Consider the following 13,373-nt stretch of genomic DNA (forward strand, 5'->3'; position numbering starts at 1 on the left):
TCTGCATTAAGGCGCCATTGCTCTTCTGTATCTTTAAATCTCTGACTGTTTGACAGAGTAGTGCATTTTACAAGAAGCTCCTGAAGGAAGCACGAGTGGAGGTGACGTCACCGCTTACTTGACAACGTCCCCAGCAGCGACATCTCCCCGAATGACCCCCCCCCCCCAAACATCCCCCAGCCCAGCCTCAGTCCACCTTTAGTATGTGATAAGTAAATGAAAACAGCAGCGTTTAATTAATGAAAACACAATTAGAAATGCTCGACATGTTTCTCTTCAGCTTTATTGTAAACGCCTCAGAGCTGTGGCTGTCGGAGGCTCTGCACAGGCAGGACTTTGTGTCCCCCGGAGCTTTAAGTACTCCTCAGTGTCCCACTGACAGTGTGGACACAGAAACGTCCACAGCCCCTCCAGGCACTAACACAGAGTCGTCCCATCGCTGGAAACCACGTCACTACAAAGGAAACAGCTCAAACAAAAATTTAAAAAAAAATAAAATAAAAAAAAGACAGCAGGGGACGAGAACTGAAATTGGCTCGCTTTAAATACAAAAGTAAACAAACCGGAAATTAACATACTAAACATCATTTGATATCCGATTCCATTTTGTTGTTGTTCTTGGTTTCAGTCGGGAAACACACATCTAGCAGCAATTACAAAATCTCCTTGGACCTCCAACCACAGAACCGCTCATTGTCTGATAAGTGTGTGCTTTCTTTGTATGTTTTACACAACCACACGTGTACATACAGTAACATCTTTTGCCCTTGCTAAAGCATTTCTGTCCTTCCCTGTCCTTCCCACAGGATAAATGAATCCTTGACTGTGGCTCCATCATCTGGTCAAATTAGGTCTCCGGTACTTTGGTTCACAAAGAAATAGCAGCACTTTTTTTTTTTTAAAGAGAATCAAATTGAGTGAAACCTTATCCAGACAGATTTGATGACCCTCCTAAGTAACGCCACAATATGCGGGTCGTGAAGGGGTCGTTTTAAATGTTGTGATGGTGCCCTTTTCTGCTGCAGGAAGTCAGGAAGTCTGCCGACGTGCTTCTCACGGCACCTCTGGGACAGATTCTGACGTCACAGAGATTCCAGCTGCAGCTTTTGCTTCCGTGCACTCAAGGCTCAGAGTGAAAATCAAGTTACAGATTTTACAGCAAGTGCAGTCTGACGATGAAATATTCCATCCGGTCTCTAATCCCCATTTTACAGTTGGATCAAGTCAGAATGCTTCACAAATGGCCATTGAACTGAGTGTTTTGGTCGTCAACAGTATAGAAGTCATACCGAAGAAGCGAAAACGTTCGTCAGATAAGTGCAATATTCTGTTTCTATTCTCACAAGCAATAAAAGTTCCCATTTTATTGCTCAATCAGCAGTTAGCTTGAAAAAAAAAACCGAAGCAGAACTCAAGCAGCAGACCTGGTCAGCAGATCATCTGTGTTCTGTGGGATCAGAGAAGCTTAGGCACTGGCGCAAAAAGGTGGGGGCGGAGCCGGACCCTGAGAGAGGCTGACCTGCCGTCCCGTCACTCGTCCCCGTTCTCCGAGGCGGCACGGCTGCGCGGTCGTTCCAGGTGCTTCCAGTCGGCTTCGTTCTCGCAGCGCTGGACTCTGCTGAAGAACTTCTTGATGAGCGCTTTGGCTTCGGCTTTAACTGTGGACGCAGTGAAGGCCGTCTGAGACCAAGCGCTTGCAACGACAAAAGTGGAATTCGTGCGTTTCCCCATCACATCCTCACCTCGACCTTTCCCCCCGCTTCTCCCCTCGGCGAGGAGGTGCGACAGGAAGCGAGCGAAAGACTTGAACAGCTCCTGCGGAAAGAGGAGGATTTCTCAGTAAACAGCTCTGTCGTGTCCGCTCGTGTTGCGCGCACGGAACACCACACACCTTCGTGGCGAACTTTCCCTGAGAGTAGAACGGATCCAGATAGCGAACGACAATATCGGCCGCCTCTTTCAGCGTCACAGCCTTTGGCGCCTCGTTGGCCGGGTGCAGCGCCCTCTCCTCCACTTTGGGGTTGAAGGTGACTCTTTTGATGCTGCCACCGGAGGGGCGGCTTCTCTTTGCTGGGGGCGACGCCTCCCCGGCGGTTTTTAGATCCTCTGTCATCTGGAAACACGGCAATAAAGAGATTTATAGCTTGCAGTCAATGTTTCTGTTCTCGGTTGTTCCATTTACATATTCAGTGAAACACGACTTTAAAATGAACGATCATAAAGAGTGAACGGAATTTGACAGATGGCAGACCTTCACCTCTCTTACTGGCGTCAGATTAGCGGCGACTTCGGGTTCATTTTGTCTGCGCGAGATAAAAGTGTCGTTAGAACCGGTGACATGTTTTTCCCAAACAATTTTCTGATCAAGCAAGACAAAGAGGACACGTTACTCTGTCGACGAGATCGTATCCTGCTGAGAGGCGTCCTGGATGACCTCTTCAGCCTTCTCTTCGAGAGGTTCATCCTCTTCGTCATCACATATAACTATAACCTCCCTTTTACTTTCTATGTGGATCACATCCTCGGTCTCGGAGTCCACGGGGCTGTCCTCTACTACCTGCACTGCAGCTGGCGAATGTTGTTCCTGTCTGATGTTTTCTGGTTGATGCTCGGAGGGACAATGAGATGATGTAGCAGCAGGTTCCTCCGGCGTCTCCTCCGCCTGGCTTTGATCCGTTGTTTGTTTCTTTGCAAAGTACTGGGAAATGCTCCGAGAACTCTTCGCAGCCTCTGCCAGCTTCTGCTGCTTCTTGCTCAAGGCTCTGCCTCCCTTTGTGGGGCTGCTCAGGGAGGCACCGACGGCACCGGCTCTGGCTCTGATGGAGGAAGATGCGAGTGCTTCTTCTGTATCCGTGTTTGAGTCTTTCATCCTCTCCCCATTTTCCGTTTTAATGGTCGCCTCTCCGGGGCTGTCGTTCAAAAACCCGCCACATTCTGCCACTTTGTTAGATGCGGTATCTAATTTCAGAAGCTCCCTCGCGGTGACGAAGGGGTTGGAGAAGCCTCTTAGGCCCGCTCCCACTCTCTTACGCTTCATCTGGAGGACATTGAAAGAAAGGAAAAACAGTTGTGACCCCAAAGGAAATAATGTATTTGTTTCACTTCACCTTTAACCACTGTTAAAGCAAATAAATATCCATTTGAACATTTAAGAGAGTGTTTACTCCCCTCAATGGTTCTTAAATGTTGTAGTTTTTTACTAAATGTGTACTAATTCAATACCTTTGATGGTAAAACCGAACTAAGCCTTCATTTATTCAACTGAAAAACATGATTTCTGTGATCACACTCATGGCCACAGAGGCTGCTGTGGTTGCCTTTCAACAAATATTGCATATTGTTGCTTTGAGAGAAAGTGGGAGAAGCGAGTGAGTAATTAAGCAACTTTACTGAGTAGATCTCAGATGCAGAAGTGAATCCATGCAGGTCGTCAGCGTTTGAGGTAGAAGAGGTGGGGGTTTCTTCTCTCTGCTTCGTCTCAGTCTCGCTGTTGTCGATGTTGGTGCCTTCTTCTTCTTTTCCCAGCGAGGCCGGTGCGGCGTTCTTCATGTCCGATACCTTGAGGATTGCACACACAGGTGAAGCATGAACACCCCCGGCGTTGGTCGATACTCTCAACAAGACTGACAAAAAAGTCTGCGGTTACCTTTTTCAGGACAGCAGCTTTGTATAAGTTGGCGGATTTGCTCTTTTTGAAGACTGCGTGTTCAATATCCACAGCCAATGACAAATTATCACAGCTGGGAGACACAGGAGGCGGAGAGAAGAAGCACGGGCCACAATGAGAAATACACTCCAGTGTTATAAATATGGCTCATCACATTTGAAATGTCTCACTTGGATGCATGTTCTGCCCCCTGCTGGCCGTATAGTGCCTCCTGCAGGAGGGTGAGACAGTGCTCTCTGGCCTGAAACAAACAATTGAGTAACAATTACCACCCCCACCCAAAAAAAAAAGAATAAAGTCCCGTGTTCACAACACAGAAGAAAGGTGTTAAATGTATCAGTGGCAAAGGATTGTAGTCCTGTACCTTGACGGTGAGCCTGGGAATCCTCTGGCTGCTGGCCTCCCGGAGCAGGCAGTCGGCATCTAGCGCGTCCAAACAAACTGGTTACACAACCTTATTTATCAATCTGGACACTGATTTACCTTTTTTTTTTTTTCTTGCCGACATTACCTGGAAGAATATAATCTTGCTCGTGACTGTTGTTGCCCTGAAGAGACCAGAGGACACATTTTAAAAAAACAACAACAAGCAAAATAACTGTCGGAGCCAAAATTTGGGTTGTGTGAGTCGTTCGCAGCTGAAAGTCATTTTGCTTTATTGATTGCGAGTGTGGGAGAGTGAGCACAGGCAGAGAGCAACGCCACTGCTTTTCTTTTGACCTCTATCTCTTGTTTTAATGATCGTTTGAAGATATTTTCATTCTGAACCGTTGTCACATTTTGTAAATAAAGGGTCAAACTGTTACAGGGATGTTCGGTGGAGTTTCTTTGATTTTAGGATGTGGATTTTAAGGAGAGAGAGAGACTGGAGCGTCAAGTGGTGGCTTTATATTTTCCTGGATTGGAAACCTACAATAGCTATAAGCCAGACAAAGTTCATCTGATCTACCATCTTCACTTCCTCCCTCACTGATCTCGCTTTATAATGAATATTTATTTCCGCATTTAAGAATAATCTTCAGTCCACAACATCTGATCGGCAAATCATCCGATTAAGGATTAAATCTGAGAAAATGATACATATCAGTGTGTCAAGAGTGTTCACATGTGGATTTATATCCGATTCAAGCACTGCATGCAGACATGGTGCATGTTTGTACATCCAGCCTGTCGATGTATTTTGGGTTTAGGAATTCTCCGGATTGTAAAGGATGGATACATCTTACACTGTCAAGCCACTCAAACCAGAGATCCCAACATAGAGCTAGTGAGTTGAGGAAATCTGGGAAACTTTTCAGATGGAATAAATAACTTACTCCCAGGCTATAAAAACAAATACTAATCAGAAGATGGAGCCCAGCCATCCCACTGCTAACAATATCTCGTCTGAACGTATTCCAAGCACACATACCTCCGAAATAAGACACCCCTCAGCTCCATTTTTTCTCTTTTTTTTTTTTTTTTTTACTGTTAATAGTTATTTTTAATTAGTTTCATGATTATCTATCAATGCTTGTTTTTTCTCTCTCAAGTATTTCAAACACTGTATTTCAGTGGAGACCGCTGGATCGTCTGTACAAACAACAGCTACTGATGTAACCAGGTGAGAGACTATACAAATATGTAAATTAACGTTTGAAATACTTCAAATAAAAACTAGCAGAAATTGATGAATCTTTTCACTGGCATCATTATTTTTTTTTTTTGGTTTATGTTCCTGTTCCCTCCAGTCCCCGGCAGCTGTTAAAATTCCTTTTTCCTTTAATGTTTTGTTGTTTGGCTATGCTGTACCTGAACCCATTGAGGAATGGTTTCACTCAAATGTTGTGCCAGCTCCATTGAACATGTGGGAATGATCCGAGAGAAGCATTTGGAGGGGGGCCCCCACCAGCCTCCGCTGCCCACAGCTGGCATACAGATGTGGGCAAACACCACGTGAGGGTGTTTGTGTGGCTTTAAATGTAAACATGGTTGTGTTTTGTCACTTTTTCCCTTCATGTATTTCTACGTCCAACATATTTGAACATGTGCACTGTGACACTAAATAAATTGATCTAAGGAAAGCACACTATTACAAGAGAAGTAAGAAGTTCCAAAGAAAACTTGAACCTGACGCTACAAAACAAAGTAGTTCGATGTGTTGATTGTCTCGAGTCACCTTGCGCAGGTTCATCTGCTTCTTAAAGAGGTCCGAAAACACTTTTTTCCTCTTGATTCCGTCATCGTCGCTGCTGCCGTCCTCTCCGTCCTCTCCGTCGTCAAACCTGCAACGTGTGGCTGAAGTTATCTGCCGTTTCTTCACCTGAGCGGGGCTGTGAAATCGAAGCAAACATTTCCGACGGCGCGCTACCGTTCGAAGCCGTAACCCTTCCTCCCTCCTCCGTAAAGGTCCGGCTGGAACCCGAAGGGTCCTGTGGGCGTGCCGCTCTGCGCCGTGTTGGCTCTGCTGCTGATGGCCGCTGCTCTCGCGACCTGGGCCCGCACCACTTTGGGGTTTGAGCAGAAATCGCACGCCTTCGCACAGTTCGGTGTCTTGTCCCCAAAGAACTTGGAGATGGTGGCATGGCGACAGCTGATGGGATGAAGGGGGGAAAAAAAAGGCATTTATTTAAACACCTTTCATTCTCTGGAATCAGATTGAAATACATGTTTTGAGTGCAAAGGACAAAATACTCTACGTATCTCCATCATCCACAAACAATTCGGCGCATGATTGATCTATTCGTTGTTGTGTAACTATCACACACGACCGCGATCCATATTCATGTTATGAAATCAGTCACCCATCTGTGTGTTCATGAACAAAAGTACATCACGAGCTTCAATGAATGTGATTTCATTAAGCAAACATGTGATTACACCTTAAATACCCTGTCCTGCACTGGTCTTTCTTTGCATATGCATGGAGAATCTCTTCATCAAATAAAAAGCCATCATCCTCCACAGTGTGTTACTTTTTGAAAGCCCCAGCTTTATTTGTGACATTTCCATTTGTTCGATAAAAAGGCCCCCTACCTTGGATCGGATCCAGTATTATATAACTGCCAATATTCACACAGCCACACTCGTGTGACACATATAGAGCCCGTCTGGGAAGCTGCCTGTAACGCACTAACTACCTTTCTGGAAGTGGAAACGTTGCTTCCCCCTCTCTAATGAAACACAGAGGTAGTGTTTGACCGAGGGAGGTGGAGAAAAGACGGAGAGGCGCACAAATACACTCTGTGAAGCAACAGTCACTCCCAGCCAGGCGGGACTGTCGGAGAGAAACAAGCCTTTGTGGCACACGGCAGCTAAACTCCCTGTGAGTGTGAAAGAACGAGCAAACCTGAGACCACGGCTCAGGTGAGCTTAAAAGAGGACAGAAACGCAGAGAGTGGGATTTTCTTTTTGGAGCGTCCACTACACTCTTCCTGAAGTCCACGTGCAGTCTGTCATCTGTATTTATGGAATTATCCCTGCTGTCGTCATCTCGACCTGACTGCTAATCTCCAGCAGTGTCTGAGCCGTCCTCCACCGGATGACGTTCTGCACGACCCGACAACAAAAGCGACGCTCTGCCAACGGGACACCCAGCAAAGCAACTTCTCGGGGTGGGGGGGTGAAGAAATGCCAAGTGTGTCGCCGTCTCCTCCTCATCAACTGGCTTTTGTAGATTCTGACAGTTAGTCTGGGCTTGGCTGAGGTTGAGAAAACAACAAAACCTCTCACAGGTAAGCTACTTTCACTGTGGTTGAGTTCAAGCGCAGCAAAACAACATAAGAGAGATTCTCCCAGCTGAGGAGGAATCTCAGGAATGTGTGTTATGGACTTGTTAGGTGGACACGTACACGAGTCAGCTTTAAAATAACCAGGCAGGGTAAGTCATTAGTATGTGATTAAACACAATAATAACACTTTGTTTGCGCCTACATGCCTCAGTGCGATTACTATATACAGCATATCTGTTGTCAAATCTGGCTTGTAATATTGGCTTAGAATTCAAATTGTTTTCCAGAATTAGCGATTCAGTGTTGCAGACGATTTGTTAACAAGCAAAAAAAGTGACACAACTTGTGTCATTAGGAAATAATGGAGACAATTACATGTACTTGTAATGTGCTATAACTAATAATATAATCAACTCATTTCAGTTCAGGAATGAAATGTGTAACAATAGAAACATAAATATGCAATATTGTGATATTTATCTTTGAATTTTGTTGCTTCTAAAAATGAAAATAAACCCTCAAGTCAGTCGTCTGACACAACAAACACATTCTCTACGGACAATTCAGTCATACATGTTTTTTTTTACTGTAGGAAGAAAGCAGTGTCATCTTCAAGAAAACACACAGGCACATCTGTTTAACAATAAAAAAACTAAACTCTCCAAGTACTTTTTTTTTTCTGAAGCAATATGAAGGATATCTTTTGACAACATCTAAAATGAAGCCATAAACGGTCACACCCATTTCAAGTGAATCACGCAGGACTTGAAACGTCACTTCAACCTGTCGCACGTGTTACACAAAGAGCAGGAAACACCGAGTGGTGTTAGTTTGACAGAAGGTTCACCTGTTTACTTTGCATAAACGCACTGGGAAACATAACCACTGTTAGAACACCTTCTTTGTCTCTCAAACCCACAACTTGAGAAACCCTTACGCTCCACTGCTGTGTGTTCATAGAGAACAAGGTTGAGCGCTTGTGTCAATATGCTGATTTAACCGTCCCTCTCCAGTCGGGCCGTCGGTAACAAGAAGCCGGAGTTACATCCTGATGACTGTACGCGTGGGCAAATAAAGGGAAACGCTGAGCTGGAACTGCACCCAAGCCATTTCTGCCGCTCCACCATGGACGCCAGGGAGGAGACGCTAAACATGCTGAGCAAGCTATGGGTCAAGCTGCAAGGTCTCCCAAACGCTCACCCCGTAGAGCAGGGGGCCTTCTTCATCCTCTTAACTTTCATCCGTGAGTCTCCGCTGCGCTCTTTCAACACTTTTCGCACAGTGCTTAGACACGATTGTGTCGTGATTCCCTTTGCTTTCTTGCAGTGGTCGTCATTCTGACTTCAGTGCTGACCTGCGCGAGATGCTGCTGCTGCTGCTGTCGCAGGAAGAAGCGAAAACAAATGAGCATCTGAGGACGATCGGTGCCATACAGACAGAAGTGGCTAAAGGGGGGAAACCTCCGCACAGATGGGGGGGGGGGGGGGGGGGGGGGGTGTCCCAGAGCGAGCCTGAAACAGGAAAGCTTCTTTTTGAAAGTCTGACGATCATGCAGATTTAATGCCACACGGGGTGCGTTTGATGCACACAACACTCGGCTCTTGGACAATAGTGCAGCTGACAAACACAGAGGGCGATGTCTTGAAGGGCTGCCAAACGCACCTGTGAGCACGGTGTCAGTCCACATTCCGTGGAACATCAACGTACACCAGAGAACAACAGAAACAGCCGCTCTGACCTGAAGGGAAGCCCCCAACCAACCCCTGCTGTCTACAATACTGCGGCCAATGTTTGGAATATAAAGAGTTGAACAATTAAAAAAGGAAAAGAAAAAAAATGGAATCTCCGGGAGCTGCATGCTGAAAGGAAGCGGGAAGCTTTTGTTATGTTCTCTTTAACCTGACAATGAGTCATTCTTGGAGAATGAAAAGTGGCGGTCAGACTCAAGAGGTAGATAAGATTGTCCTGAGTGGAAAGTTGCATTCTGACCTCAAGTGTGAAAACAGCATAAACGGGAGCAAGTATGCCCCCTGGTGTACGGGAACTGAAAGGGACTAGAATGTTTTTACTTAATATTGAGCTTTTTTTCCCTCTTTTTCGCTACCATTTTATTTACTGTCCACTTGGTGCTGCAGCAATGCACAATTGCCCCATTGTGGGGCCAATTAAGGAATATTTTATCTTAGACAGATGATCATCCACCATATTCTAACCACTGCTTGGGGATGTAAATAACTCATTATCTCTTCATCTTAGCGGTGGCGGGGAAATGGAGAGCTAAGTCTTATTGGCCAGTGTGGACCAACCTCATGAATTAAAGGACCTAAAGGAATAACCGCAGGCCTTTTGGTAGCCGATAGCACAGCACACCTTCAGGACTCGAGTGGAGCCAAGTGCTTCGAGGACTTTTATGACAGAAAAAGAAGGGGAAAGAAAATGAGGCAAGTATAATTACACGGTTCCAGCTGATATGTGGTCCACATAAGCCTTGTGTATAGCCAAAACCTGTATTTAGCATGTGTCATGCATCCATTGACAAACTTAAAGCTTTTGCTTCGCACGTAATGAAATAAAATAAAGCATTCCTGGTGCAAGTGTGCATGAAAACATCACTCACCTTTCTTGTTCACAAAATGACACCATGGCTTCGAAGTCAGTGATGGCTGTTTTGTCGGACTCCTTCGCCGAGCCGCGTTTCGCCTGTGGATACATTTCAGATTTTGAATAAAGCCTTTTACATGATGGGGCCTCGTTACGTTTGGAGTGGTTTATTTAATATCTGACCCGTTTTCGGGCGACTTCCTGTCGAATGAGGAAAAGAATTTGCTCCTTGTCCTTCGCAGAGTAATAGGTACGACAGGAGGAGGGCAGACCATCCCTTCCTGCACGTCCAGACTCCTGGTAGTAGCTGGCCAGAGACTTTGCAAGGTTCCAGTGAGCTACAAATCTGCAAAAATCATAAACCGCCATCTTAAAACATAAATAACATTCAGTAAGTCACCTGCGGTGTATTTCTTTACCTGACATTGGCCTTATCGACTCCCATCCCAAAGCTGATGGTCGCAACAATAACCAGCACCTTCCCCTGCATCCACTCGTTCTGCACCTCTGTGCGATCTCCTGCTTTTAAACCTGCAAGAGCAGAAGAGTCAACCAAAATTCTTTTAATCCCACCCTTCACCTACACGCAAGATCTTCGTACCTGCATGGTAAGCCTTAGACAAAACTCCAAGCTTGGTCAGCTGGAAGGCCACCGTTTCACAGCCCTCTCTGGTACGACAATATATGATCCCACATCCCTGTTCACCAGACAGTGTGAAAACAAACACATTCAAAATGACATGTCATTGTTGGGATTCATTTTCATAATGCTATTGTTGCATATATTGCAGAAGAAGCACTTTTATTTTGCTGGTGTCATTGTCAAGAAAAAGTTAGTTGACTCATCTCATAATTATTTGTAACAAACTGCTCCTTCCTTTGCGTAGAAAACATAATCAATATTGCTTCCAATCTTATTTAATTAGAAATATGGCCACTATCAAGAAACCACAATTTAATACCAAGAAGCAATAAAACATGACACCGGGAGAGCATAAATAGAACTATTGCCCATTCAGATGTTAACATTTCCAAAAGCAAGGATTTTGAAGGAAAAATAAATCCTACAAACATTGAGTCACGGCTACACACCTGTCCGGTTGAGCCGTTGTCGAGTCCCAGTGTTTTCTTAACAAATGCATGGAGGTGGACGTAGGGGTTTGGCAGCAGCTCCCTGAAGATCATGTCGTAGTGCAAGTTACTGCGGAAGACGGGCGTCGTAAAAGACAGTGGGCGGCGCAGCCGCAGCGACTGAGCAATGTCCTCTTGCACGTTCTTGGGCGCCGTTGCCGTCAAGGCTAAACAAGGAACTCCCGGTAAGCGAGCCCGCAGATCGCCCAGTTTGAGATAGTCGGGTCTGAAATCGTGGCCCCACTGAGAGACGCAGTGCGCCTCGTCCACAGCCAGGTAGGACAGCAGGCCGCGGGAGGAAAGGTCCGTCAGGCACGGCTGGAATGACGGCGACGCCACCATCTCTGGAGTGATGTAGAGGAGCTTCAGCTTGGGGCTGCTGCTCCCCAGGTCAGCCAGGATCAGGCGGCGCTCGCCTGCCGGGAGCTTGGAGTTGATGGAGCAGGCAGGGATGTTGAGACTCTTCAGGCGATCCACTTGGTCCTGGAGGAGAACAGGAACGAGGGGGGGTTAATAAATACTGATGCTCAAAGTATAAAGCCTGGCTCCTATACGTCACTCATTTGGTTTTATTGTAAGCCATTTTATTTTATAGTGATTTGTTTTGGTTCTTTTCGTTGTCATTTAAAAAAAATTACAAATAAAAACCTTGGATTTCACATTAAGAAAAGAAGAAACTAAGTTAACTTTGTGTTAAACTAATTTCCATCTGTTTTATATATTGTGTTCTCCCATAATGAGCCAGGGTTGTAACAATAATGTAGAGATCAAAATATACTCCAATATTCTGAATCGAAGATCAAAACAACAGGTAGCGACAAAAGAAAAGCAAAAAGTTGAACTACTTTCTTTTAATCATGAAAACTAACAGAGAGAGTCGCCGGTTAGTTGTTTTACCTGGGTTTATTTAATAAAGCACAGTAAACAGTGCCCTTTGTTTTTCAGTTTAAAAGGGTAGAAATTTCTGTCCTTTGTTGTTTTTTGCTAACTTATTGTATTGAGCTCTTCATAGAGGACCAGTCTGGAATCTGTCATTTGTAGGAGCCACTTACAGTCATAACAGAGGCTTCAAAACACTGGAGATATTCTGGAACAACCTGGAATCAGGAAGTAACTGCGCATTATGCATCCGAGTGTGTAACTCTATTAATGTATATATATTTACCTGAAATAATTTATGATACCCAAAAGCCTCCACAAGTTATGCTGACTGGTATAACCAGTCCTAACAGTTTAGACCTCGTTACCATGTTACTAACTTGTTTGTTTGCCAGATTGGTTTCCAGATTGGTCTCCAGCAACTTTCCATTTTAAAGAAGGGTGGGCTGGAGCTGACTTCAACTGACAATGAGAGAGTATATGGGGTTGTGAAATCACTGATTCCTGCTTTTATTTACCTTTTACATAGTAAAATAGCTTCTTTGGAGCAAATCAAATGATCTTTGTCATTGTTTCATATCACACATGGTCCCATCCAGATGTGCACAACAAAATGACTGAACATTTTCGAAATCAAGAACGTGCTCTCCAATTCAGGCCCTGGGTGTAAGAAGGGATCGTGTCTCCTGTCTGTGAGCAGTGCACCGACACACAGACTGACCTGGATCAGGGCGATTAGCGGGGATATAACCAGGGTGATGCCCTCAGCCAGCACCGCGGGCAGCTGGTAGCAGAGAGACTTCCCTGCTCCGGTGGGCATGCACACGAACACGTCCCTGTCACCTACAGGGAGAGCACAATCCCGCCATGTCACACACACACACACACCACTCATTTTCAACTTACACCGTCTGTCAAGTTTTGCAAACTGCAGTTCGTTAGCAAGCTTAATGTGCCGTTAGCAGCCACACAAACAGCGGATTAATTGACGAGTCACTCGTTTACCTCTGACGACAGCCGCGACAACATCTTCCTGTATTTTAGTCTTGAAGCTGTCGAAGCCGAAGTGAGTTTTTAAAGCCCGTTTTAAACTTGTTGTCATTGTTTGACTGACAGTGGAAAACTCACAGGAGCCAGTCTGGCATTGTCGCGTGGTGATGACGTCACGACAGGCAACACAAACTCAAACAAAACATGCTTCTGAACAAATTAATTTAAAAAAAGAGATAAATAATTAATGTCTACGGATGCAGACTGACTTATCAGTGAAGGATATTTTTGCAGAATGATCGCAATGCGCGCGCGCGTGTGTGTATGTGTGTGATTGGTTCAGAAGGTTTTGGAGCGATCTCAGCTACTTATAATAAAAATATTTATTTATTTAT

General features: G+C 45.1%; 1 protein-coding gene and 1 long non-coding RNA gene across 2 annotated transcripts; one reads left to right on the top strand and one right to left on the bottom strand.

The window, feature by feature from the left end:
* Positions 1 to 265: 265 nt before the first annotated feature.
* Positions 266 to 13,354, bottom strand: recql5 (RecQ helicase-like 5). The gene is given in 21 exon segments (XM_080511394.1): positions 266 to 1,658; positions 1,743 to 1,815; positions 1,892 to 2,113; positions 2,252 to 2,303; positions 2,391 to 2,794; positions 2,797 to 2,835; positions 2,837 to 3,037; positions 3,391 to 3,558; positions 3,647 to 3,740; positions 3,838 to 3,908; positions 4,032 to 4,090; positions 4,179 to 4,215; positions 5,826 to 5,931; positions 6,018 to 6,239; positions 9,995 to 10,077; positions 10,162 to 10,324; positions 10,398 to 10,509; positions 10,580 to 10,676; positions 11,071 to 11,592; positions 12,710 to 12,831; positions 12,994 to 13,354. Coding segments are annotated over 21 exon segments (3,072 nt in total). The 5' UTR covers positions 13,091 to 13,354; the 3' UTR covers positions 266 to 1,530.
* Positions 6,967 to 8,823, top strand: LOC308141304. Its single transcript, XR_013936968.1, has 3 exons — positions 6,967 to 7,380; positions 8,391 to 8,620; positions 8,704 to 8,823. It is a non-coding gene; the product is annotated as an uncharacterized lncRNA (long non-coding RNA).
* Positions 13,355 to 13,373: the final 19 nt, after the last annotated feature.

Source organism: Blennius ocellaris, assembly GCF_963422515.1.
Source record: "Blennius ocellaris genome assembly, chromosome: 16".
NCBI classification, from domain to species: domain Eukaryota; kingdom Metazoa; phylum Chordata; class Actinopteri; order Blenniiformes; family Blenniidae; genus Blennius; species Blennius ocellaris.